The sequence below is a fragment of the Chironomus tepperi genome, unplaced genomic scaffold, assembly GCF_022539635.2.
Source record: "Chironomus tepperi strain 1889 unplaced genomic scaffold, CSIRO-AGI_Ctep_v1 contig_58, whole genome shotgun sequence".
Taxonomy (NCBI): Eukaryota; Metazoa; Arthropoda; class Insecta; order Diptera; family Chironomidae; genus Chironomus; species Chironomus tepperi.
The window spans coordinates 1,323,493-1,351,268 of NW_027226180.1; the positions used below are offsets into that span (position 1 = coordinate 1,323,493).

The 27,776-nt window shown below is 34.9% G+C and overlaps 8 protein-coding genes across 8 annotated transcripts; 6 read left to right on the top strand and 2 right to left on the bottom strand.

Annotated features, from left to right (window-relative positions):
• Positions 1–9: 9 nt before the first annotated feature.
• LOC139100170 (WASH complex subunit 1-like) lies at positions 10–2,856 on the top strand. The gene has a single exon (XM_070652776.1). It carries the CDS (start codon positions 1,457–1,459, stop codon positions 2,756–2,758), a length of 1,302 nt encoding a protein of 433 aa, XP_070508877.1. The 5' UTR covers positions 10–1,456; the 3' UTR covers positions 2,759–2,856.
• A 621-nt stretch (positions 2,857–3,477) lies between these two features.
• Positions 3,478–5,732, top strand: LOC139100166 (alkaline phosphatase-like). The gene is made up of 4 exons (XM_070652772.1): positions 3,478–3,723; positions 3,775–4,928; positions 5,139–5,387; positions 5,445–5,732. The coding sequence occupies exons 1-4, from the start codon at positions 3,672–3,674 to the stop codon at positions 5,541–5,543; spliced, it is 1,554 nt and encodes a 517-aa protein (XP_070508873.1). The 5' UTR covers positions 3,478–3,671; the 3' UTR covers positions 5,544–5,732.
• Positions 5,733–6,225: 493 nt separating this feature from the next.
• Positions 6,226–7,026, top strand: LOC139100396 (serendipity locus protein delta-like). The gene has a single exon (XM_070653011.1). The coding sequence runs from the start codon at positions 6,226–6,228 to the stop codon at positions 7,024–7,026; it is 801 nt and encodes a 266-aa protein (XP_070509112.1).
• Positions 7,027–7,354: 328 nt separating this feature from the next.
• On the top strand, positions 7,355–7,799 carry LOC139100180 (cuticle protein 19-like). Its single transcript, XM_070652786.1, has one exon. It carries the CDS (start codon positions 7,395–7,397, stop codon positions 7,797–7,799), a length of 405 nt encoding a protein of 134 aa, XP_070508887.1. The 5' UTR covers positions 7,355–7,394.
• Positions 7,800–7,873: 74 nt separating this feature from the next.
• Positions 7,874–9,502, bottom strand: LOC139100169 (UBX domain-containing protein 7). Its single transcript, XM_070652775.1, has 2 exons — positions 9,228–9,502; positions 7,874–9,164 (listed from the first exon to the last, which is right to left on the bottom strand). Exons 1-2 carry the CDS (start codon positions 9,271–9,273, stop codon positions 7,903–7,905), a joined length of 1,308 nt encoding a protein of 435 aa, XP_070508876.1. The 5' UTR covers positions 9,274–9,502; the 3' UTR covers positions 7,874–7,902.
• Positions 9,503–10,408: 906 nt separating this feature from the next.
• LOC139100177 (ras-like GTP-binding protein RhoL) lies at positions 10,409–11,720 on the bottom strand. The gene is made up of 3 exons (XM_070652783.1): positions 11,433–11,720; positions 10,868–11,085; positions 10,409–10,734 (listed from the first exon to the last, which is right to left on the bottom strand). The coding sequence occupies exons 1-3, from the start codon at positions 11,543–11,545 to the stop codon at positions 10,451–10,453; spliced, it is 615 nt and encodes a 204-aa protein (XP_070508884.1). The 5' UTR covers positions 11,546–11,720; the 3' UTR covers positions 10,409–10,450.
• A 222-nt stretch (positions 11,721–11,942) lies between these two features.
• LOC139100397 (uncharacterized) lies at positions 11,943–14,500 on the top strand. The gene is made up of 2 exons (XM_070653012.1): positions 11,943–12,004; positions 12,970–14,500. Exons 1-2 carry the CDS (start codon positions 11,943–11,945, stop codon positions 14,498–14,500), a joined length of 1,593 nt encoding a protein of 530 aa, XP_070509113.1.
• Positions 14,501–15,295: 795 nt separating this feature from the next.
• On the top strand, positions 15,296–16,245 carry LOC139100182 (uncharacterized). The gene is made up of 2 exons (XM_070652788.1): positions 15,296–15,429; positions 15,655–16,245. Exons 1-2 carry the CDS (start codon positions 15,372–15,374, stop codon positions 16,122–16,124), a joined length of 528 nt encoding a protein of 175 aa, XP_070508889.1. The 5' UTR covers positions 15,296–15,371; the 3' UTR covers positions 16,125–16,245.
• The last annotated feature ends 11,531 nt before the right edge of the window (positions 16,246–27,776 follow it).

The following is a 27,776-nucleotide window of genomic DNA, read 5'->3' on the forward strand; positions in this document are numbered from 1 at the left end:
TTATTAGGTATGGATGCTATTTGTATGAGTATGTTGATATGGATTAGACACTTATCCATGCACTATATGGAGAATTGTGAAATTGTGTGATTTGCAGTAGTATGAACAACAAACTTGGTTTAATCTTGGTGTCTTAAAGGTCGACCTTGTAAAACGGACAGCCCTGAATAAGGGTCAATGATGTTTAAGGGCCAATCCTGTATAAGAGTGAATTCTTTATAAAGGTCAACCCTGTATAAGGGTCACCAACTCCCTCTTTTCGGAAAAAAATATTCTTCAATTGTGTATATTCCATACAAAGAAAATTCTGACAAGGATCCCACCACCTACCCTAGATCCAGGTGTGTAGTCAGACTTAAAATTAAGGAGGGGAGAATGAGTGCGCCTTTGGATTTTTTTCTCAAAAATGAGACCTGGACGTTGACCTTCAACCAAAATTGAGTCATATTTTTATTTATTTATTTAATTTCCTTCATATTCCTATCAATGGATGCACTCTAATCCCACAACAAGATTAAATTAATTAAATTAATATCTCTTTTATGTGCGAAAATTGATAAAAAATGCCAAAAATAAATTATAAACAAAAATATAATCAAAATCAATGATAATTAAACGACTTGCAGACGACTTAGGGGCCGTTAAGTTGTTACGTAAAATAAGAAATTGACTTTTGGAAGCAACTCCTCACACCTTCGTAACATAATATCCAATTTGATTGTTTGAAGCGTTACATTCAGAGTTGTCAGAACTTTGGGAGTTCAAACTTCAAAAAGGCATCACCATAATGGTTTTCGGACTCCACAGGATGCACTTATACATTTTAGTCAGGTTTCCAGAGGTGTCAAGACTCCAGAGATAGCGTCTCTACATTAGAGTCTTGCCAATTCTGATTACATATCATCACAACCCCTCATCTTGGGGAGGGAGGCTCAGAGCGTTATATGACTAATAAACGACCCCAGTATTAATCTATTAAAAACAATAACATAACAATCAGCTCCGCCAATAAACTTAAAAGCGTGTTGCGATAAGGAATATAAAATGCAAAAAAATATCTTCCGTACTCTACGTGGAAGTTCACGATTAAGGTTGATTAAAAAAAGGTAAATTGATTGGCAATATTCAATGATTGTTAGCAGTTTGCAGTAAGTAGTATTCGATCAACGACTTTATAGTATTGGTTTTGATGACTTGAATTGAAATGGGTTGGTTCTGACCCCAAAACAGACCCTACACATCCTCCTTTGGATATGCCGTTGTTAAATGCCATATTAATGGTTAAAATGTTGTAAAATCCACAACCAATTACAAAACCGTTACGAAAAATATTCAAAATATTCACATCATGTATGTACAAGTCAAGTTCCACTGCCCCTCCGATGTTCACTGCTAAAATTACTTTAGTGCTAAAATTTTTTTCAAAACAATAACAATAGAAATCTCACAAAAAAAAATGATAAAAGTTCCTCTAATCGGAAGTGATCTTCGCTTCGACGAGGTTCCAATACGTGCTATAAAGATCTTTGAGTATTTCGATCATGCTGTCGATCAAATTTTCAATACAATTGATGCTCGAATTGATAAAAATATGACAAGAATTAGCGATATTAATGCACGACTAGCTAAGGCATCGGAAAAAATTGAAAAATTAAAGACAAGCAAGAAGGCAATTCGGATGTTTTCGCCAGCACGATATCCAGTTGAGGTGCCAATGAAGTTTAAGCCGACATTTGACTCAACATTTCAGCCAGGTGACATTGATTTACATTATAAATTAGATTTGCCTATGGAGAGGACAGACTATAAGCAGTATGGCGATAAATTGCAATTTTTTCATCTTAAATCACCAAAAAAGGAAGTTCCAAAGCAGCCTGACCTGATTTCCAACATCACATCCATCAGTTCCCTCATCACATTCGTTAATAATGAGAATCTGTACCTTAAAGACTCACTGAAGACCAAAGAAAGTCAGCAACAACCTGTTGAGCAGGCAGTCGACGATGACACGACAGACTTTAGTCGATTCTCAACAATGATCAGAACTAAACAGCATGGCGACAACTTTCATTACCTGCCATCCTTTAATCAGGCACCAGAATTTGAATTTCCATTGGATTTGCCAGATCTTGATGGAATTGCCGGTGATATATCATTTTCTGTGCCTGATGAGGAACTAATTGAACCGACATTCCGTACCATGAATATTGTTAATGATTTACCAAATGTTGCGGAACTGATGGAGACGAAAAAGATTGAAAATCCAGCAGCAATACAGCCACCATCGATTCCTGCAGATCTGCCATTACCACCACCACCTCCACCTCCTCCAATTCCACAAATGTTAGTTCCACCTCCACCGCCACCACCTATGCCTTTAAACATCCAATCATCAGCTCCACCAGCACCTCCAGTTCCACAAGTTGACGACGCCCGATCATCATTAATGAAAGCAATTCGCGACGCAGCTGGAAAAGCTAAAGCAAAAATGAAGACAGTTCCAGCAGCTGACGAACAGTCACCGGAAGTTAAGAAACCAAAGCAACAGCCACCAGCAATGGACTTTATAAGTGATTTAAATCAGAAGTTACTGTTGAGACGTAAAGGAATTGCTGGATCAAAGCAAGCCAAGAAGGAAAAGTCATCAATGATGGCAAGAGTAAGTGCCTTGATTCCGCCACCACCAAAGAAGCCACCAAGCAGTGATGATAGTGATGATAGTGATAGTGATGGAAATGATGATGATGACTGGGAGTGATTGGACTATATATAAGGAACTAAGGACTGTTATGGATATATTGAGATTTAATAAAAAAAATTTATGATGTTATTGATATTTTTAATACTTGTAAAGAACTTGGATTTTGAATTATTTTGTAAGAAGTAACTTCCAGGTGGATATGCTCGTAACGTATTGAATTTTTGATCACATCGTGACTTCTGAAGGTTATTGAATGTCTAGTTGACGTCTAGTTAATGTCTAGTTAATATCAAGTTGATGTCAATTTGATGTCAAGTTGATGCCCAGTTGACAATGGTTTCTTAAACATTTTCGTCAATTTTTGGCAAAATTTAGGCATGAAATGCTTAACTCATTAGATTGAATCAATCTTAGCATTCAGTTCATTTTGATCAAACAACTGGAGATTGAGAACCCTAGCTTTGATATTAAAGATTGCGGTTAGATAGGCCAATACAGCCCATAAAGACAATAGTTTCTTCATGAAGTACATCATTAAAATCGTCTATATATCCAACCTTTTACCACGTGGAAGTTAGACTAATTGTAATAATCAAGGCTGTATTGAGGATACACCAACTGAGTTTTGACCCTCATCCCCACCCACCCTTCATCCTCTTCCTCCCCTCTCCCCCCTGAATATCAATTGCCCATCATCAACTTCAACCTCTGCACTTCCCATCAAATACCTAAAGCGTCATTTCCCCACTCAGACTGATTCAAGATGCAATCAAAGCAACGATAAAGCAGTACTTGATTGCCATAGGAACTGATTTTGATAAATTAATTTACGGAATTACCAAAAGTAATCAAATAATCTCTGATAGCTGTTATCAGTCGATTGTATTGATATCAAGATTGCATTTTTCGGGGAAATAAGATTGACATTTAGTTTGTATTTTGATTCCTAAGGAGTTGGACGTCTAGAAGTATGAAGCTGCATATTCAGCTGTGCATTTTAATTGGATTAATATCCTCAATTGGTAAGACTTTCAAGCTATTTTAAGGCAAAAAATCTCAAAAAATAATTTCAGTTTCAAATCCAAACAACATCGAGTGGAGTTACGATGATCCGCGATGGGAGACTTACATCCCCAACTGGTGGGATGAGGCAAACTTTGTGCCACCAGTTGGACCGGCTGAAGAACGTCCCAAAGAATTTTGGATATCTAAAGCTGAACAGCTATTGGATCAGAAATTGAACTACAGACCAAACTTGAATCGTGCTAAGAATATAGTCATAATGATTGGGGATGGAATGGGATTGTCCTCACAGATGGCTGCACGATCATACATTAAGGACGTCAATTATGAGTTGGCTTTTGAGAAATTTCCATTTTCTGGTATGGCAAAGATTTATTGTGTAAATTATCAAGTTCCTGACTCGGCAAGTACAGTAACAGCATTATTGTCAGGTATTAAGACAAATTATATGGTTCTTGGACTGTCTGCGGACGTAAATGTCAGAAATTGTAGTGCCAGTCAGAACAAAGATTTTCAAGTTCCGTCAATCTTCAAATATGCACAAGATGCTGGCAAATCGACAGGCATAGTCACAAATACAAGAATCACCCATGCAACACCAGCCGGTGCTTATGCGACAGCAGCATCAAGAAATTGGGAAGGTAATGCACCAGATGGATGTGATGATATTGGAATGCAGTTGATTCATGGACATATTGGACGTAATTTGGATGTAATTTTGGGTGGTGGATCGAGGTACTTACTGCCAACATTCAGAGGTGGACGAAGAACTGACGAAAGGAACTTAATCAATGAATATTTAAGAGTTCAGTTACAGAATAGGAAGCGACCAGCACGAGCATTTAATAGAGATGAATTATTGGCAATTAATCCAAATGTGACTGATGCCATTTTGGGTATCTTTGCTGACAGTCACATGGACTATAAGCTACATGCTGATCCAAAAACTCAACCAACTCTAACGGAAATGACTGCAAAGGCATTGGATATACTGCAGAAAAATGAAAGGCATGGATTTGTATTGATGGTTGAAGGTGGACGTATTGATCATGGACATCATGATAATCGAGCACAATTGGCATTGGAAGAGGTTCTTGAATTTAATAAAGCAGTTGAATATGTTAGGGAGCATACACATGACGAGGATACACTGATTGTGGTGACTGCTGATCATAGTCATCCATTTACTATTGGTGGATATTTGGTGAGATGATGTTGAGAATTTGGGTATACGCTTTAGCGTATACTATTATATGAAGTATACTCTTTTGCGTAGACTATTCTATGAATTATACTCCTTTGCGTATACTATTCTATGAAGTATACTCTTTTGCGTATACTTTTCTGAGAAGTATACTCTTTTACGTATACTATTTTGCGTATCCCTAAAACTCCCAAAATTCTCTATTTTCAGCCCCGCAATCGAAACATCCTCGGACCAGGTGACTTCTCAACCGAAGACAACATGTGGATATTTTCAGCAAGCTATGCTCAAGGTCAAGGATACTTTCAACATTTTGATCCATCAATTGGAGGAAGACGAAACCCACGTGGATCAAATTACATGAATCCAGCATTTAGACAGCCAGTATCAGTTCCAATGGATGAAGGTACACACTCAGGTGAGGATGTTGGTGTATATGCAAGTGGACCGTGGTCTCATGTGAGTATGGCTTGATTATTGTGTAGAATTGACATAAAAATTAGTAAATTTTTGCAGCTTTTCACTGGAGTTTATGAGCAAAATTTCATACCACATGCCATGATGTTTGCTGCTTGCATGAATCGACAGACTGGAATTAAGAATGCAAGCTGTTAGAGCAGGTGTGGACAACCTTTTTTGTCATGGGTCACCTTAGTGGTGAGTCATGAGTGACACTGCACAGGACATGCGGTTCTTGGGACTTAAGAGGACACTTAGGTGCCGTGACAAAAAGGTTGTCCATCCCTGCAATATTTTTAAATTTCCAATAAATTTCAAAACTTATAAAACTTTAAAACTTTAAAATTTTATTTTATTTTTTAATAACGAACTTTTTTAAATTTTAAAATTCACAATCACATTGTCAACGGCTTTTTAAAATTTAAACTTCAATTAGCATCAATAAAAAAAAATAATTTGAATTTTTTTCGACCGTTGAACATGAAAATAAGTTTTAATAATTCTCAATGTAATTTTTAAATGAAATTTTATCGGTTTATAAATTAAATTATAAACTAATTTCTAAAAATCAACAATAAATCTCATTTAAATCTACAATAAATTCATTTTTTTGGACATAAATCTCAAAATAAATCACAATAAAATTCAAATTTAAAGTTTACAAATTCCAACGGTCATTATAAATTTAAATCTCAATTAAACAAACTTTTTTTCGCATCTAACGGTCATTTTTGCCTTATTATTTGGTAGTCATTTTGAGATTCTCGTCATCAAATAAAGAAAGTATAAAAAATTTAAAAATTTAACTCATTTTAGTGAAAATATCCAAAAGTTAAACATGTCCAAGAGCAACAATACAATATGCCGGTGCTGCTTAAAAGTCCTAAATGGCATCGAAAGTCGAATTCAAACGACAAATAAGACTCGTGAAATATTTTCAAATTTTATTGGTACAACATTACTTCCAGGCATCATATGCAGCAAGTGTAATATTAATCTGCTGACATTTGATGCATTTCAAAAGGAAATAAAGCGTAAGCATGAAGAATTGACGACAATTGTTAAGATTAAGGAGGAACCAGACAATGAGGAACTAATTGAAGGAATTATATTTGGTGAGGAAGATGCTGATGATGATGAGAATGTCATTTCCGTAGCGGAACTGGTACAAACGTCATTGGAACCACAAAAATCACCAGAATCACATAAATCACCTACTGGAAGTTCCGATGATGATGATGAAAATGATGTAATTTGTATTCCACAAGAGCCACAAGTTCCAATAGACATTGATGCCATTTCCGATGAGCCACAAGAAGCCAAACCCGATGAACCAAAAGAAATAATCTTCAAATGTGATCACTGTACAGCTGTAAGTGCTAAAAAGGAAGTAATCATTCAGCATATTAAGCAATCACATTCATTTAAATGTGAAGCATGCGGTAAAGTATATCCGAAAAAGGAACGACTTGATTCACACATTTCAAGAGTTCATAATGCAGCTGGTGGAAGTAAACGGAAGCAGTCATTAAAGCCAATGCAGACACAAGATCAATTAAAGTTTAGACTAAAGTCAAAGCCTTATGGACGTCCATGGCCAAGTACATTGGCTAAAAGGAAAGAGGAGTATGGATATTGAGGGGAACTGGACCTTCAGTTTTGCTGACTGACTAGTCAGGACTCAAATTTCTTTGTAAATACACTTGAACCCCAATTTGGATATAATTTTAAAATTTAATAAAATTTAATTGAAAATTCAAAAAAAAAACTGTTTTTTTATTGTTCCTTGTTACTTGTTGACTGACTGAATTGAAACTGATGTCGATTGAGTATTGAACTTGGTATTTTATAGTTTGGAACTGATGCAATCTAGCCGCACTTCTGTAACACGCATTATGCTTAATTTTATTAGCACCAATTGCTATTCGTACTCAATTTTGAGTATAAAAGCTTCAAGTTCTTGCAGTTGTTCATTCAATCAGTTCCAATAATTCAAAGTGAAATAAAATGAATTCAATCAAATTGACAGTCGCAATTGCATTCATTGCAGTCGTCTCAGCTGGTTCAGTGAGTTATGTCAAGAGATCAGATGGATATGGAAGTGGATCAGCATGGGGAACAATTGATGGCAGTGCTGATACTGGTATATGGAATGGTGAATACAAAGGAGATTATTATGCATATCCAGCATACAAATTTGAATATGGAGTTAATGATCCACACACACATGATCACAAGAGTCAATGGGAAATGAGAGACGGTGATGTTGTTAAGGGCGAATACACTTTGGATAAAGCTGATGGAACTAAACGTCTTGTTAAATATCATGCTGATGGAAAGACTGGATTTCATGCTCATGTTGAACGTATTGGACATGCTCATCATGATGATCATTATGGATATCAATATTAATAGGAGGAGGGGCAAGGGGGTAGGTGGGGTAGGTGGGAGGAAGTGCCTGTTAAATTCTAAATAAAAAGTCATCATTTAAATTGCAAATTTTGTATTTTTTTTATTATTCATCCTTATCCAATGTATTATGCAGCAGTACAATCGATGGATGTATATTGGCATCCTTAAGTGTCAAGTCATGATCCAATGCCGTTAAACATTTATTGTGAATTTTTGAAAAAAGTGCAAATCTTTTTGTCTTATTATCATAAATTCCAGTCTTGACTAAGTAGTTCCTATAAATATAATTTATAAGATGTCCAACAGACCTTGATGCTGGATATTTAAATTTATGACTTTCGTCTTCAAGTCTCAATAAGACATTTGTCTGTGGCTCATCATTATGCGCTAATAACTCATCATCACTGTCCAGTACCTTAACTTCCTGGACATCATCATCATCATCATCATGTTCAGACAGTGACGCGAATGACTCCTCATCAGACTCAATTGTTTTGGTGACATTTGATGACTTTTGGTCTAAAGTTGTTGACTGCTGTGATGTACTCGGTCTCATGTGACTGATTGATGCCGGCACATCATGACTATCGTCATCTGAATCCTCAACACTTGAGCTGTAAATCAGTTGATTGTCTTTTGTGGATGTATACTTTTTTAATTCACGTATGACATTACGGACGGTCAATTTTGTACAGTCATTGAAGTTCTTTCGCAATTCACCGGTTATGCTGTCTATTATTAAGAATATTGGAATTGTCTGACAGTCCAGCAGGTTGTAGATCTGTAGGATCTTGAGTGCCTCAAGATCATTGCAGTTCTTCCTTAAAAATATGAAATTTTTTTTAAGAATTTTCTTAACTTTTTCTGATAAATTTTCGTCGTTAAAGACGTCGCGGTTAAAGGATAGACTCTCGTAACTTTCATTGTTGATCAGCACTGCTACCCACTTGCCTAATTGCTGTCCACGAAGCTTAGCATGAGTAAAGTCAAAATTGTATGCAATGTCAACAGGATGCTTATAAATCATCTCCAGGCATTTACGTTTTGGCTGTTCACCACGTGCTAGTTCCTCCTGGATTTCTATTTCACGCTTTAAGTCACGAAATGAGGAACTAAATTGTTGACGGACAGCTGATAATTGGATGTCTCTTGTTGTTTCGGACTGGATTAACATGTCATATTCTCGTGGTATGACTGGTCTGACTTCATCTGGAGATTCCACTGGAAGTGGAGCTGGATTGTAATTTCTATCTTGGACTGGCTCGTATGGCGTTGACTCTTGAGTTTGGTCATAATAGTTTTGGATGGCTAATTCTAAGTTATATCCAACATTTTCTAAGATGCGCTTTGCTTCATCAAATGGCACTAAAAATTGTGAGGAAATTGGTCATTATTTTGGATTTTTGGACTAGATTGTTAGTGACTTACAGTTTGAGATTTCCATAAAGTTCAGTATTGTACATTCTGTATCCATTTTTAAACAATTTTATAGTAAATTCTTATAAACAAATGAATTTTGATTGTTCAGAGTCAATGATGGACTGCTTACTGTCTTATTGTACCCAAAAGTAGCCTTCCTTATTATAGCTTCAATAATGCACTAAATAAGGATCAAAAGCTTCTTATTTACTTTTTTAAAAATAAGTTTTCATTCAAAATATTAAAATTTGAAACTTTTGAGAATTGGGATATAAACAATAACAATGGTGAGCAACCTTAAGAAATGAGCAACTTGAATTGTTTTTGTTTATTTTTGGCACTAAGATTTGAATTTGAATTTTTAAAAACCGTTAATGTTTATTTTTATTTATAAAAAATTATTTCACAATACACACGAATACAAGAAAGGTAGAACCCTTAATTTTAATTTAACGCTTAAAAATGAGGCATCGCTTCAAAATGAAGTGACGCTTCAAAATGAGGTAACGCTTCAAAATGAAGTGACGCTTCAAAATGAGGAAACGCTTTAAAATGAGGCATCGCTTCAAAATGAAGTGACGCTTCAAAATGAGGTAACGCTTCAAAATGAGGAAACGCTTTAAAATGAGGCATCGCTTCAAAATGAAGTGACGCTTCAAAATGAGGTAACGCTTCAAAATGAGGAAACGCTTTAAAATGAGGCATCGCTTCAAAATGAGGTAACGCTTCAAAATGAGGTAACGCTTCAAAATGAAGTGACGCTTCAAAATGAGGAAACGCTTTAAAATGAGGCATCGCTTCAAAATGAAGTGACGCTTCAAAATGAGGTAACGCTTCAAAATGAGGAAACGCTTAAAAATGAGGCATCGCTTCAAAATGAAGTGACGCTTCAAAATGAGGTAACGCTTCAAAATGAAGTGACGCTTCAAAATGAGGTAACGCTTCAAAATGAGGAAACGCTTAAAAATGAGGCATCGCTTCAAAATGAAGTGACGCTTCAAAATGAGGTAACGCTTCAAAATGAAGTGACGCTTCAAAATGAGGTAACGCTTCAAAATGAAGTGACGCTTAAAAATGAAGTAACGCTTCAAAATGAGGTAACGCTTCAATTTAAAGTGACGCTTCAAAGTGAGGTAACGCTTTAAAATTTAGGTGACGCTTTGAAGCATCGCTTCATTAAAATTTTCAAATATAAAAATAAAAAATGGAGAAACTTTATTTCTTTTTAATATCTAGCAACAACAGCATGATGAATTCTTCTGATTTATCGTTTCAACATTTTGTTGATTTCCATTGCTTGCAGCTTGATGAAGAATTGTAATCTTTTCCTCTACCTTCTGTTCTTCTGGATAGAAAATCTTTACCGAATGCTCAATTAATTGCTTTATGTTGATATTGTCCTTGGCTGATACTTCAAAATATTTTGACGCTTCAATTTCCTTGGATAGATTTTCACCGTCATCAGTCGTGATAAAGAATACGTTGGGAAATTCTTGCCGAAGGTCGACTTTTGTGGCTGAAATTCAGGAACAGATTTGAGTTTGGGTGGCTCTTTGGATAGCATTGCATCTAACCAGAGTTGGCAATTCAGTCCAAATATCCGATTGCCAACTCTGCTTGATGCAGACCAGCCAGATGAAGATACTTACCAACTAAAACAAATGGTATTGGCCAATTAGGAAGCTTCTTAAGCTCCTCAATCCATTTATTTTTGATATTTCTATAAGAAATACGATTTTCAATGCTATAGCATAAAATGATCAAATCAACTAAAGAATAGTCAATGTTGGAGTTCCTCATAGTGTCAATAAGTTTGATCTTGTGGACTTTATTGCTGATTTTGATGTCACAAACTTCAGATTCAAGCCTAAAAATAATTAAAGAATAGGATGATTAATTATGTGATGAATTTGATCACCAACGCCATCCCTGAATACACCCCTGGGTATGGTTGAACCATGATACCCTTATAGTGCATTAGTAGTACCCTACTAAGTTTCGATATGGGTATACGTACATCACTGACACATGAAAGACTGTTCAACTGTACCCAATGTTCCCACTGTACTCACTGTACCCACTGTATCCACTACACCCTCTACCTCCCCTCATCCATTTTCCATCCATAACACTCAACACACCCTCGACACAGTCACCGTAACCCAATAGTAATGTTGTATGCTACTCGGTCCTAATGTTTATAATTAAACTTACAATGCCGCAATATGTACATCCGAAAATACATCTCCAAAATGACTTCTGATAAGCGATGACTTTCCAACAAATGGATCACCAATAATTGCGATTTGAAGTACTTTATCTGACATTCTATTTGGTGATAACAAAATGACTTTTTTGACAGATTTCTTAAATTTCACTTTTAATTAGGATAATTAAGTGAAGTATATCCACAAATCCACTTTATAGTTGGATATAAAAAATTGAAGAACTTAGTCCAAAATTGTCAAATTGAGTTATCAACAAGTACTGAACAATAAATGAAAAAAGTTTTGCACGAAATTGAGATATTTTTGGCTGTGTGTTTGAATTTAATTACTACTGGATCGTTAAGAAAAATTAAGATAAGATATCGATCAGGGCTTTGACATTGGAGCTTTTTTGGCTGTTATTTGATGATTTTGATTGACATTTGAGGAATATTTAATGGATTTTTTGGGGATATTAAGTTTTTTGTGGGTTGAAATGGTCGAATTGTGATGTAAAATGTTTGAAGACATTGGTGTATCCAGAATTCATTGTGTGGTAGAGGTTGGATGGGGCAGGAGGTAGGGTATGATTGAGGAGTCCTCCTCTTAGGTTGATGTTTTCCTCATCAAGATATCTATTATATTGAAGAATCTTTTCCAAAAAAAGGGAGAGGAGCGGGATGGCTTGGATTGACATCAAGTCTTACCCTACCTTGACGTCAACCACCCACCCCTTCCCTTGATGTCAATCTAAACCATTTTTTCTTCCCTTCTTTGAGGTTCCACACTAGAAATTGTAGTCACATAAGATTTTGAGGTCAACGTCCTGATTCGACTCCTTCACAAACAACTGACCCTTACCCAAATGTCACTCCATAACCAATTTACCCTACTTTGCTATCTCTACTTTCGGAAATCCTCTTCCTCTCCATATCCGTGACGTATTCTTGATCATTAACAACACAAAACATACGCAATTGTCATTTAAAATCAAATCAATGACAATTTAGAACATGCATCAATAGTCAAACATTATGCACATGATAATCATCCCAAACTAAGAAGCTTATCACTAGTTCTTCTTACCAAAGTCCTTTAAACCTAATTAATTAATTGATAATTGTATATTGTGGGATTTTCATGAAATAAATTGAGTTAAGTATCCAAAAAAACCAGTGACATGATTGACTTTTTATTGATCTATTTGTTGGTGGAATTTCTATTGTGATAAGCCATAATTATCTATTGCTGAAGGAAGTATATAATTGATGAGTTTTATTAATTAATTTCAAACGGAATATTGATTCCGTAGAAGGTACACAGCAGTGCAATAAGAGAGATAATCCAAAATGTTTAAAAAGTTATTTATTTTGTATGCAATTCTGGCAATTGCAGTTGGAAATCCTTTAATAAGTAGCAATTTTGAAAAGAAATTGGAACCAATTAGTGATGATACAACAATAGTTGAAGGAATAGAGGAATTAACGACATTACAGGCAACTGAAAAGAGAATTCCATCCACAATCCACTTCACTTCAACTAAGGCACCGACTACCACTCGAAGTACCACAACCAGAGCTCCAACTACCACCAGAGCTCCAACTACCACCAGAGCTCCGACTACTACTCGAGGTACCACAACTAGAGCTCCGACTACCACTAGATCACCGACCACCACTCGAGGCACAACAACCAGATCTCCGACTACCACTAGAGCTCCGACTACCACTCGAGGCACCACAACCAGAGCTCCGACTACCACTAGATCACCGACCACCACTCGAGGAACCACAACCAGAGCTCCAACTACCACCAGAGCTCCAACTACCACCAGAGCTCCGACTACTACTCGAGGTACCACAACTAGAGCTCCGACTACCACTAGATCACCGACCACCACTCGAGGAACCACAACCAGAGCTCCAACTACCACCAGAGCTCCAACTACCACCAGAGCTCCAACTACCACCAGAGCTCCGACTACTACTCGAGGTACCACAACTAGAGCTCCGACTACCACTAGATCACCGACCACCACTCGAGGAACCACAACCAGAGCTCCGACTACCACGAGACCACCGACCACCACTCGAGGCACAACAACCAGAGCTCCGACTACCACTAGAGCTCCGACTACCACTCGAAGCACCACAACCAGAGCTCCGACTACCACTAGACCACCGACGACCACTAGACTACCGACTACCACTCGAGGTACCACAACTAGAGCTCCGACTACCACTAGATCACCGACCACCACTCGAGGAACCACAACCAGAGCTCCAACTACCACCAGAGCTCCAACTACCACCAGAGCTCCGACTACTACTCGAGGTACCACAACTAGAGCTCCGACTACCACTAGATCACCGACCACCACTCGAGGAACCACAACCAGAGCTCCGACTACCACGAGACCACCGACCACCACTCGAGGCACAACAACCAGAGCTCCGACTACCACTAGAGCTCCGACTACCACTCGAGGCACCACAACCAGAGCTCCGACTACCACTAGACCACCGACGACCACTAGACTACCGACTACCACTCGAGGTACCACAACTAGAGCTCCGACTACCACTAGATCACCGACCACCACTCGAGGTACCACAACTAGAGCTCCGACTACCACTAGATCACCGACCACCACTCGAGGAACCACAACCAGAGCTCCAACTACCACCAGAGCTCCAACTACCACCAGAGCTCCGACTACTACTCGAGGTACCACAACTAGAGCTCCGACTACCACTAGATCACCGACCACCACTCGAGGAACCACAACCAGAGCTCCGACTACCACGAGACCACCGACCACCACTCGAGGCACAACAACCAGAGCTCCGACTACCACTAGAGCTCCGACTATCACAACAAGAACACCAACTACCACTCGACCCAGCACTACTAGAGCACTTACTACCACACGATCCACGACAACCAGAGCTCCAACAACAACAAGAAGAAGAACAACTACTAGTGAAGAAGATAGTGATGAAATCACAACAACAAAAAAGACAAAAACTAACACAACAATGTCAACGACCGAGGAATGGACAACAACTCCAATGACAACAACAGCACGTGGCGAAATAGTAATATCATTCAGATGTCCTACACATGGATTTGGTAATATCCCAAGTACATCATACTGTAATCGCTACTATGAATGTGTCCACGGTATTCAACACATCCGATTCTGTCCAGATGATTTGATGTTTGACGCAGTCAGTCTGCAATGTACTGAAAGGGAGAGAGCACTGTGTGGCAATATGATTAAGTGCGGTGGAATGTGAAATATTAAATTAAAATTATTTATAATAAAATATTAGAAAATTAATTGGAATAGATTGATGAATTTACTACTAAGGACTACCGGGTGTCATGACCGAGGCTTGTCCAGGTGTCAAGACTAAGACTTACCCGGTGTCGATACGGAGTCTTGCCACGGTGTCAATATCGAGTCTTGCCACGGTGTCAATACCAAGGCTTGCCTCGGTGTCAAGACCAAGGCTTGCCCCGGTGTCAAGACCAAGGGTTACTCTGGTGTCAAGACCAAGGCTTGCCCCGATGTCAGTACCGAGACTTCAGACAACCCTTCAGAGAATTCCCGGGTAATCTCGACTTCAACAGTATGTCAAGGTCAAGTGTCACCCTACCCAGATGTTACAACGTCATCCACATCAACCATATTTCACCACATACAAAATAATCATCAATAAATTAATAAATTTAATAGTTTGATAAGCATTGATTTGCAGAAATAAAGCAACAAATTTCAATAGAATATATCCAAAATAATAAATCAATTATTTGCAGAACAATAAACCAGCAATTGATAAGATTATGGTCTGTAATATCGCGAAAATTTTTACAATTTTGTCAGTTTTTGATTCAATTTGATAGGAAAGACATCAAGTTTGATTGCAATTGTTGGATAAAAATGAAGGAATTAGTTTTAGTTTTGGTCATTTTTGTTGGATTTACTGCAGTTTCTAGAGGTAATATTACTGAATCTAGTGAAGGTGCTGCGATGGCCTGAGGCACATTAAATGGTGCCACATGGTGCCATCATGGTGTCACATGGTGTCTCATGGTGCCACATGGTGCCACACGGTGCCTCATGGTGCCAAATGGTGCCTCATGGAGCCACATGGTGCCTCATGGTATCACCACTAGACTAATAAGTCACAATCCAAATAAAATAAATCTATAATCCATCTTAGTTCAAGCTGTAGACCTCAACGACCTCTGCGATGGATTGCTATTCAATGCCATTCCACATCCAAGTGACAACAATCTGTTCATTGGATGCATTGAGGAAAAAGGAACAGTTTTCGGATGTGAAGCAGATAACTTGATTTTTGATCCAAATACAGTCAAGTGTGTTGATCCTAAATGGACTACAACAGCTACTAAATCACCAACAACAGTTTCAACCACTAAGTCATCAGCGACATCACAAACTACAACTACGACAAGGAGAAGTGGAAACATAAACATCAGTTTTTCATGTCCACCATCAGGTGTTGGATTTATTCCACATAAAACTGACTGTACACGATACTATGAATGTATAAGAGGTATTGCAAGTCCTAGGACATGTGAGACTGTTGGATATCATTATGATTTGGCTTACAAAATGTGTCAACCTGCTGATATGGCCATTTGTGCTAATACAATAAGATGTTCTTAGAAATTTACTTTATACTTTATTTTAATATGTTAGTGACTTTATGTAGATGATTAACTCTTTTATTGTGACTACATAGTTTATTGAATCATGGACATTAAAGCGTATTGTATTTTACAGATAAGATATAGTTTGAAGCTTGAATCACAAGGAACATACTCATGACTTATGGCTCATGACTTCTTCTCTCTCTTCTCTCTCTTCCCTCTCTTTTCGCTCTCTTCCTTCTGTCTTCGCTCTCTTCGCTCTCTTCTCTCTCTTCTCTCTCTCTTCAATCTCTCTATTCCATTCTCTCGTCTCTCTCTTCCCCCTGGTCCTCTCACTCACCGGCATCATTCACCCTGAGTACACTCATAGTCTGAACAATGACTAATCATACTAAATGCTTTAAAGCAACGTCAAAACTGAAACAATATTGAATATTATCAGAATTGTCGTTACAAATGACGTAATGATGAGTAATCCATAATGACTTCTTTAAGTCTGTAAATGATTTGCCTTAGTCTAGACTTTAATTTTCATCCTTTACACTCGAATTTTCTCATTTTTCATTATTTCTGTACTAGATCTGCTGGAGTTGCACATCATCAAGTGATCAAAATCTTTCATCTTCCTTGACTGCCTGTTTGATTCTTCTTGTAACTTCCTAACCTCAAAATGAGCACATGAACTTTTAACATCAATCAATAATGAAGGAATTGAAGCTTTATCCTCGATGTATTTTGATACACAAATATTGTCGACTAGATCCAGTTCCGTCAGCTTTGTCAAGTGATCGAATGTCGTCAAACTTGTGCTTCTGATTTTGTTGTTCCTGAGCCAAATGATAACCAATTCCGTGTTGTATTTGAACAAATCTGTCTCAATTTATTCTAAATCAATGACTAAATATAGTTCTTTCAATAGCTATTACTGTACATATAATAAGAATCACACTTACTGCAGGCTCTTTAAGTCCTTAACATTTCACATTTGAATAATTCTAATATTACAATTTATTTCATTTTATTTAATTTTTATACAAATAGTTCTACAATTTAATATAAGTGCAATCCAAAAACCGCAAAATTTTTGAACTTTTTTGCTATATTTGTGGGTAAAAATTGAACATTTTTGTTGTTTATTGCCAGTGCCTGCAAAATATATGTGTTGAAAATTTGGATAAAATTAAGTCAAAGTAAGAAAAACTGTTGATTTTGACTGTGTTTGTACAACAAGAATTTTTTTGAATATTTTATTAGGTCATTTTGACTGAAGCTAAATAAAATGAAGTAGAAAGATTTAATACTTTTATCATAAAACAAATTTAAATTTTTTCAAAAAATGAAAATTGAAAATGCAAAAAACCGAACATACAGTTGAGATTGATTTTGGAAAGTGAGCGGTTTTGATGGACGGTTTTTGGATGTAATAAATGATGGATTAGAAGATGAAATTGTCCAATACGTTCAACATGTGCATGAAATCCAGTCTTTGAATCAGCTGTAACAAAGGAAATAAGCTTCATCCAAATATTCGCCCTTGATTATTCTATTTAGTTTTACTAAGTTGGTTTAAGGACTCTGGCTACTTAAATGCTTTATAAGGACAACTTTTACTATACTTACATCATGTTTAATTCCAGATGTACAGCAGCGATGAGAAGTGAATCTAAAAACCATTTTTTGTTAAGAAAAATTCTGATGTCGATTGAGTATTGGACTTGTATTTAATTGGAACTGACGCAATCTAGCCGCTAAATCAATTGCTATTCGACTATGAAGGCATTTGAGTATAAAAATGCAGGTCTTCATTCAATCAGTTCCAATAATCAAAGTGAAGTTCTTTGTCATAGCTATTATTGTACATCGCAGTACTTATGTCAAGAGATCAGATAGATGGAAATCACAATTATCTCATCACGATACAATTGAATGAGTAACCATACAAATTTGAATATAAGTAATTTCACATACAATGAATAATTCTAATATTACAATTTATTTCATTTTATTTAATACACTTTATACTGATAGAACTCTACAACGTATTTTAAATATAGCTGGATTTCATGAAGCATGGTTCAACATTCCATGAAATCCACCGCATGAAAACCGACGTTTTTTGACCAAAGTGTATTCGCCCTTAAAAATGCTCATTTTTAAAAAACCGCGGTTAATTGTTGAACTTTTTATTAAATTTTTGAATGACCGCAGTAATTTATTTGTTGTGATCACTTTAGAGTTTCATATGAAAAATAGTTTCTAATTTAAATCTGCTCTTCCATATATAAATCCTCAAAATTTTTTAGCATGATATCAATTCAAAATTAAAACTAAATAGTTCTATTAGACAATTACTAGCATATTTCCAAAAACCAGTGTGATCTAAATAATCTTCAGAAAATATTTAGCAAGAAGCCAACCAAAAGTTTAAAATGGAGGAATTAAGTGAAGACATTATGTTAACAATTTTCGAATATCTCGACGATAAGTCAATCTGTGAAGCAGCTTTGGTGGTAAAAAGGTTATTTAACTAGCCTAAAATATTGGTTTTATTCGAGCATCTTCAATGGGATATTGGGAAACCTAGTGGGGCCCACTTATCGCCTCCCATTGCTCATTTCCTGGTGGCATGTCAAGCACGGGTCTGAAGCTAGCCTACAGCAAATCAACATTAAGCCATACTTACTGGGTTTATCTCAAGACGCTTTCAACTCAGATGACAGCTCTTGTACCTTTTCTTACATTTTGTCACTTGTCACCTGAGTCACCCAGGCCCCAACCCAGATAATCAGAACTTAATATCCAATACTAAATTCATATAAATTCCTTAAAATTTCAGATGGAACAGCATAATAACAAAATCAGCAATTCTAACTCGAAGACCAACACTTGCAATTGACATTTCTGCATGTAAGGATGATGTCACTTCCAGCAATAAAATGTTGGCAACTTTAGCTGACAAGCTGGATTATTTCCCATACAGAAGCTTCAAATTGACATCAAATTCACAATTACAATCGAGAAAAAGAAGGATCAAGAACATTTTTAAGGAAAAATCGCCAATAATTGAAAAACTTTGCATTAAAAGCTTTTGTAATAGCTTATTAAAGTCAATATTGAGTCTTGCAGCACCAACTTTAACACATTTAAACATCTCGACACCCAATCGCACTGAAATATATGATGGCGTCATTGACTTGCCACATTTAGAATATCTGAAAATTGATAAAGTTAATTCAATTTTAAGAGTTATAAAATGTGAGAATTTAAAGTCATTGGACATCAACTGTTTTCATCGAGAAGCTTATTATGAATTTGTGGAAAGGTCCAATTATTTACCTCATTTAAAGTCATTGACATCATCTAAACATTTATTTATTTTTGAAAAATTAATGACTAAAACTGAACGTCCATTTGAGTTAGAACATCTGGTCATTGCTCAATATCCAATGCCTTCATATGTCCTGAATAATTTTCTACTTAAGCATGCCAAATCCTTGAAATCTTTAACTTATTATCATCATCTAATGTACACTTCCTCAGTCAATTTCATTCTGTCCAATTTGAGGCAACTGAAATCGTTAAAGCTGTATGGAACATTAGTGGATGACAGTATGTACGTAAGGGAATCAAAATTACCTAATTTTAGTCTTAAATATTTAGAAATTATGTTGTATATGGAAAATTATTTATATCCAGATTCTATAGATATACCAGGATTAAATGAAGCCAATGATGTTCTTCAGATTCTGTCAAAATGTAAAAATTTAGAAAAATTTAAATTTCTAGGTCATGCCTGCAATGTCCAACAGACAAATTTGGAATTGCCAGACCGTAATCGAGCGAGAATTTATGATTATCCAGGTGTTAGGCCATTAGATGACATGAATGATCTAGCATAAAAGTATCGAACTGTATATCCTTAGTAATTCTGTTAAAGGAACAACTTTGGAAGCCAAGCCGTCATTAGAAATTGAAAATGTCACGCAATTAGAGTTCATAAAATGCCTAAAATTAAGCAATTTAGAGCATTTTACAGTCGAGTCATTAAATAATTTTCCACGACACTTGAATGAGTTGATGGACTTCCTTCCTAACTTGCCAAAATTAAAGAAGTTGCAGATTGATTCATGGCCATGCACAAGTTATGAGGTGAGACATTTGGAGATTCATGTGCTGAAAAGACTTTGTGATTTATTGCAGAATTATGAGACATTTAGGATCAAAAATTCGAAAAATATTCCGATGATGTTAATGGATCTGTTTAGTGAAATTGAGTCTAAAACCTTCAAATTGCTGGATATTTCGTTCGACAATGATGAAAATATTTTGGAGGAATTCCGTGCTAATTTTAAAAATAAGAAAATTATGACAATTTTCAACAAATTTGAATGGAAGCTGAATAGTCACGACTGGGTAGACATTGTTGATGATATGCTGAACCATGATCAAGAAGTAACTGAAAAGCATATTCGAATATGCAACAGCATGTACGTACATGGTTTCTATTCTAGTTATAAAAATGTATAATTTTAATGTTCAAAAATAAACAATTTTAAACTGAAATTTCCAATTTTTTTATTCATCCTTGACATTTGCAGCTTGTAACCCCAACTTTTGTAATTCAAAGTGAAATAAAATGAATTCAATCAAATTGACAGTCGCAATTGCATTCATTGCAGTCGTCTCAGCTGGTTCATCAGATTGTGAGTTATGTCAAGAGATCAGATGGATATGGAAGTGGATCAGCATGGGGAGCAATTGATGGCAGTGCTGATACTGGTGTATGGAATGGTGAATACAAAGGAGATTATTATGCATATCCAGCATACAAATTTGAATATGGAGTTAATGATCCAAATTAAATTTTTTTTAATAATTTTGTAAAAAAAAGTAACACACACATGATCACAAGAGTGTACAGATCAATGGGAAATGAGAGACGGTGATGTTGTTAAGGGCGAATACACTTTGGATGAAGCTGATGGAACTAAACGTATTGTTAAATATCATGCTGATGGAAAGACTGGATTTCATGCTCATGTTGAACGTATTGGACATGCTCATCATGATAATCATCATGGATATCAATACTGATTTTGGGATTGTTTTATTGAATTTCAGATTAAAAAATAAAATGTGGATTTGAATATTTTATTAATTGTTGAATTTTTAATAAATTTTTGAATGATTCGTGCAATCGATAGTAATGATGGAAATATTTGTTGTGAATCACTACCTGCATAGAGTTTCATATGAAAAATAGTTTCTAATTTAAGAATCTGCTCTTTCATATATAAATCCTCAAAATTATCTATTTTGCATGTATTATCAATTCAAGGATTAAAACTAAAAGTTCCTTTGAGACAATTACTAGCATATAGTTCGCATACAAACAGCTATAAAAAGTAATGATGTAAAAAGAATTGGGGGTAAGGGTTTATTTAATGTCAAAACATTCAGAAAATCTATTACGCACATAAATGAAAGACTAAAGTTAAGTTTGAATTCCATTAGTCAAGATGCTACTGAAATCAGTAGATTTCCTAAAATCAGACCCGAGCATATAAGTAAATTAATAGAGTTTATTGACAAGGTAAGAAATTTTAATTTCTTAGCTGTAGCCTATAATGATCTTTCTTATATCAACAATAAAATGTTCATAAATGAAATAAGTGACAAACTACCTAGTTGGATAAAGAATAAATGGATAGAAAAGCAGTATGAAGTTGAATCAAAAAATATTTCTGTAAATTTGGGTCATATGGTGGAGGTGCTTGACAAAGAGTTGCCTAAACTTGAAGTACGGATAAGAAATGATAGATTGAATGTTTCTAAAGAATTAAAGCCAAGTTTCTCCTCTAGGAATAACCTTAGAAGCAGATACAATAACACTGAATGTGAAAATAAAACTAATGCCTTTAATGGAAAGAAATTCAACAATTCTTATTGTTGGTTCCATAAGAATAATTCACATCCTTCAAATAAATGTCGTGATTTATGGAAATTAGATGGAAAAGTTGTTTCGCAGTTAGCGAGAGAGCAAAAGAGATGCACTTTTTGTGGTCAAGAAAATCACTTTCCTTGTCCATACAGTAAATCCATGAAGTGTTTGGTTAAAAATTGTGAATTAAAACATCACGGATTATACTGTTATAAGAGAGTTGCTATTAAAAAAGAATATGAGAGAAATAATAATTGTGAAGAAACAAACAGAAAGAGAGTTCAAAGGGAATTAGTAAAAATCAATAGAAAAGATGAAGACAGAAATAACAATAACATTAATGATTCAGATATTAATTCAGTAGAGAAGGATCAGAAGCAAGAAAGGTTTAATCAAATTAAGAACGTAGGACTTTTCAGTAGCACAAGTAATCATTTTAAGAATTATGAAAAAGAAGATACTATGTTCACGTTTCATACAATAAGTTCTGATGAAACACAAGATTTCTATTGCTCCCATAAAGTATCTAGTACCAATTCAGCTACTGAAATCTTACCTATAATAGTGTTAAAGCTAGAAAATAAAATTGAAGCCGCTTTTCTTTTGGATACAGGTAGCACTGTGTCCATGATAGAAGAAGAGTTGGCCAATTGTTTGCAGCTTGTAGGACCTTGGTTTCCTTTAAAACTAAGATGGTCCGGCGATAAGAAAAGAGAAGATGATTGCTCTCGCATAGTTAAAGTTACTTGCTGTAAAACGGTTAGTGACAGGAAGAAGGAATTTAATTTATTTTTTCGAACTATGCTTAATTTAAATATCAGTAGTCAGAGGTTTAAGGCAAAAGATTTTCTTTTAAAGTACCCTCATTTGAAGGAGTTAAATTTAGTAGATTACAATTTAATATCTGGAGTAATAGGGATAGACAATTTGTGGGTTTTCAAGCAAGTTAAACTTTTTAAAGCTAAATCCTATAATAGTAATAATCTTTTAGGAGTTAGGTCACCAATTGGGGACTATGTAATGGGGTCTGTATGGCCATTAGAAAAGATATATATGGAACTAAATACAGAAACTGAAAATGATAGTAGGAATAATTATGTTATGTCAGATTTGACAGCTAGTGAGATAAAGGAGCTAAAAGAAATGGAAGAAGAAGTGACTGGGCTTGAATACCATCAACCAAAAGAGAATGACAGAACATTATATGAAGATGAAGTAGCCTTAAGGAAGTTAGAAGCTGAAGTAAAAAGAATTGAAGGAACCAGCCAGTTCGAGGCTCCGTTGCTCTTTAAGGAGGACAATGTAATATTGCCAACAAAAAAATCTTATGATTTAGCGCTAAAAAGATACAAACTAATAGAAAAACATGCCTTAAAGATTAAAAGATTCGAAGAGTGTGTTGTAGAAATTAAGAATTTGATTGAAAAAAATTATGCTGTGGAACTTAATGAAGAGGAAAACAATACAATGACTAATAAGTCTTATTTTAATCCCATTTTTTTTATTTTTCCAAAGAATAAAAGAATGAGAATGATCTGGGATTTAGCTGCCAAGATTGATGGAACATCTCTGAATGATTATTTAATGGCAGGACCCAATCTTTATAACAACATTTTGCAGATTATGTTTCAAATGTGTGAAGAAAGATATATAGTTAAGGGGGATATCATGGAGATGTTCCATCAGATTAAAATTAAGGAAGAAGATACCGAGTCTTTGAGATTTTTGTTTAGATTCCCAGGAGAAGAGAAAATAAGAGTATTTAAAATGCTAGTGCTACCTTTTGGTGCAAAATGTTCCCCAACCATTTCACAATTTGTGAAAAATTTAGTAGCTAAAGAATATATTAATATATTTCCAGAAGCCTCGAATTTAATTTTAAATTTAACATATGTCGATGACATTGTTTTTTCCAATAACTGTTTGGAGAAATCCAAACAGTTGCCATTAGAGGCAAAAATCATTTTGGAAAAAGGAGGTTTCACTCTATTGAAAATAAATAGCAATGAAAAGAATGTATTAATTTACTTGAAAAGTTCTTTATGTGAAGAACATAAAAGGCAAGAAAAGTTGTTTAGCGATGAAGAAAGAGAAATGTTGTTGGGGCATATCCTTGATTTTGGCAAGGATAAGATCTCTATTAATTTGAGATTGGATAAAATAAGCAAGAAAATATTAAACGGAAATGAAAAACCTAATAAGCGTCAAATACTACAGTTACTAATGTCGATTTATGATCCTATTGGATTTTTACAATTCATCACTTCTAAAATTAAACTTGTGTATCACAAGGTATGCATGGAAAAATATGATTGGGAACAAGTGATTGATGATCAGCTATTTGAAGAATGGAAACAATGTTTAAATTGGATAGAGGCTAGCAAAAGTATAGAAATTCCTAGGTACTATAATTTTAATCTAAATATAATATCTAGGATACAGCTTTGGGCTTTTGCTGACGCTGGTAAAGATATTTTATGTGCTGTACTGTACATTAGGTTCTTAGATGAAAATAAAAAGCAAGCTGGTCACAGATTAATTTATGCTAAAACCTTTCTTGCACCTTACAAACAAAAAAGAACTATTCCCGAACTTGAGTTAGATGCTGCCTTTAAAAATTGTAAAATGGTGCATACAGTGATAAATATGCATAAGTTAAAATTTGAAGATATTTTTCTCATAACTGACAATGCTGCTGTATTTGAATGGATTAGAAGAAGTCCTAAAAAGCCAACTATTTATGTAAAGAATAGAGTAGATAAGATTCAAAGTCTTTCAAAGATTTCAAATGGCTTTGGATGCCAACTGATTTAATGCCTGCTGATTTTGGAACTAAAGAGACTTCAGTTCCCGAAATAAAATATAATAATGATTGGTTTGTACCAAAAATTTTCACAATACCTGAAGATCAATGGCCGAAATCAGAGCCTAATGAAAATTCATGTCTTATAACCCAATTAGATGAAGAAGATTTAGAAGAAGCTTCAAATGAATTGTTTAACCCAAAACCTCATAAATCTTACAGGTCGTATTTAGTTACGATACAGTTAGCTTACAAATGGTTACACTTATTTAAAAACAATTTAATACTTAGGGAAATAGCAACACTAGAACTGCAAAAGAATGCTGATAAACACAATAGAGAGTTAAAGTCAACTATAAAAACTTTGCGTGAAAAATTTTACGTAGAAAGAAACAGTATATTAAGCCCTAATTTTATGTATGAACATATTGAGAGTTTAATGATAAGATATGCTCAAATGGATGAGTACAAAGAAGAAATTAAGCTCATTAAGAGCAATAAAAAATTAGCTGCAAAAAGTAGGCTGTTTAAATTATCCCCTTGGATTGATGAAGATAATGTTCTTAGAGCTACTACTAGACTCACACACAATGAGGAAAATATAAAAAAATTTGGATATAATCGAATATTTCCGATAATATTGCCTAAAAGACATAAATTTACTGAACTTCTGGTTCTGAAATATCATGAAGATAATTTGCATGTGTGTGTCAATAATGTTATAGGTAACATAATTTCTAAATACTTCATTCCGCACGTCAGATGTGTAGTTAAAAATATAATTAACAGGTGCATTTTTTGTAATAGATACAATGCAAAACCAGCAATTCCAATGATGGGAGATTTACCTTCATACAGACTTGCTGTTTTTGAGCATCCATTTACTTATTGCATAATAGACATTGCTGGTCCTATAAAAGTAATTAATGCTAGAAATGTGCTAGAAAAAAGGTACATATTATTGTATAGCTGTTTAACCACAAGAGCTTTACATTTAGAGCTGATTAAGGGCTTAGATTCAAATTCTACTCTACTTGCTTTACAAAACACATTTATTTTAAGAGGATCTCCTAAAAGAATAGTTTGTGACAATGGACGAAACTTTTTAGGAGCATCCTCAATCATTGCAAAAAAGCATGAAGAGTGGAATAAGAAGCTCCTTCTTAAAGGAATAATTAGGAGGCCTGTGGAGTTTGATTTTGGACCAGCTAGAGCTTCTCATATGCAAGGAAGCGTCGAAAGAATGGTTGGTTTAGTGAAGAATGCCATTAAACACATTAATAATATGATGATGAATAAAAAGGGACATTACGATGACTTTACTTTAAAGTCTATACTTTTGGAGGTTGTGGGTGTACTTAACAACAGACCTCTTGCTTTGAATAACTCTATTGATGCATTTAATGATTTTATAACTCCTAATAGTTTCCTAATGTTGAGAAATAATTATCAGGAAATTCCTGCTAAAAGTAGAAATACAACATCCATAGAAAAGTATTGGGAGGATATAAGAGAGATGTCAGCCATTATTTGGGAAAAATGGCTTGCATATTATTTGCCCGAAATATTAAGAAGAGAAAAGTGGATTAATAAAGTAGAACCTTTAGAAGTCGGTGACATAGTAGTTACAGCCGATCCTTCTGTTACTAATTCATGGAGATTGGCAAAAATCATTGATATTAAACGAGGCAGTAAGGATCAAGTAAGGGAGGTTGTGTTACTTTTAGGAAAAAAGAATACTTTACAAAATATAACAGTTTCATTTAATGGAACTCTGAATTTCAATAAAAAAGAGATAATGAGGAAATATAAGGATGAAACTTATTCAATCGTAACTAGACCGGCTTTAGGAGTCGCAAAAATCAAATTATAATTAAGTTTGTAAAATTATATATATATTTTTAAGTAACTTTATGTGGATGTATGATAAAAGGATGTTCATTTTTTGGCAGTATAAGTTTATATGAATTTTTGAGGAAAGAAAATTAAAATAACGGGAAGTCTGTGGAAAAAAGAAAGTTGATGAAAAGAAAAGAAAAAAGTTAATGATAGAAAAATAATATTATACAAATGTAAAATGCATATTTATTCTCGAGATCCCATATATTTATATATATAAAACCAAAAAGGAATTAAATCAGTAAGACTGGCCATCTTATTAAATAATAATTCATTACTAAGCGAGCTCACTACATATATATACATATAAAAAAAAAAATTTCTCTATATTAGAGTATTTGATCGTTTGATAATACTATCAAGCATGAATTTAAAATAGTTATGACAGATTATTGCACAAAATATCACTAGATATGAAATTATAAATTTCTGCCGATATGAGATATCACTAATCTTTCTTTCTTTCTAATTTTAGATAAATTTCAAGATGAACTTACGTACTGTAAAATTTTTTGAGATTCCACAAGAAGTTTCTATCCTCACGTTATTTAATAATCTCAATCGAAAGTTCAAAATTAACGTGAATGAATATAAGGGCGTTGGATTTGTAAAAAAGGAAGCAACAGAAGAAGGAAGTTACAATTTGATAGTTGAGTTTAGGAAGCACTATCTTATGACCAAGATTTTGGATATTCAGGAGCTTGAAGACAGAGGATACAAAATAAATGTTGAAGGCCACGATTTGTATTATCGCGTAGTAGGCATGAAATACATGGTATTTGAGATGAGAAGATTGTCAGTATTAAAAGATAGAACGCTAAAGTTCAAAACCTTAGATTCTCAAAATGTATTGGATATAGTGGCAAAAGTAGTAGGAAAATGCAGATTTCAAGTTGATTACTTAATTTCCAACAAAAATGTCTCTTACATATCTTTGACCAAAAGTGTTGAGGCATCACAACTACTTGTGCTTCTAAAACGCCAAAATTATAACGTAGAATATTCTGACATATATCATGAATATG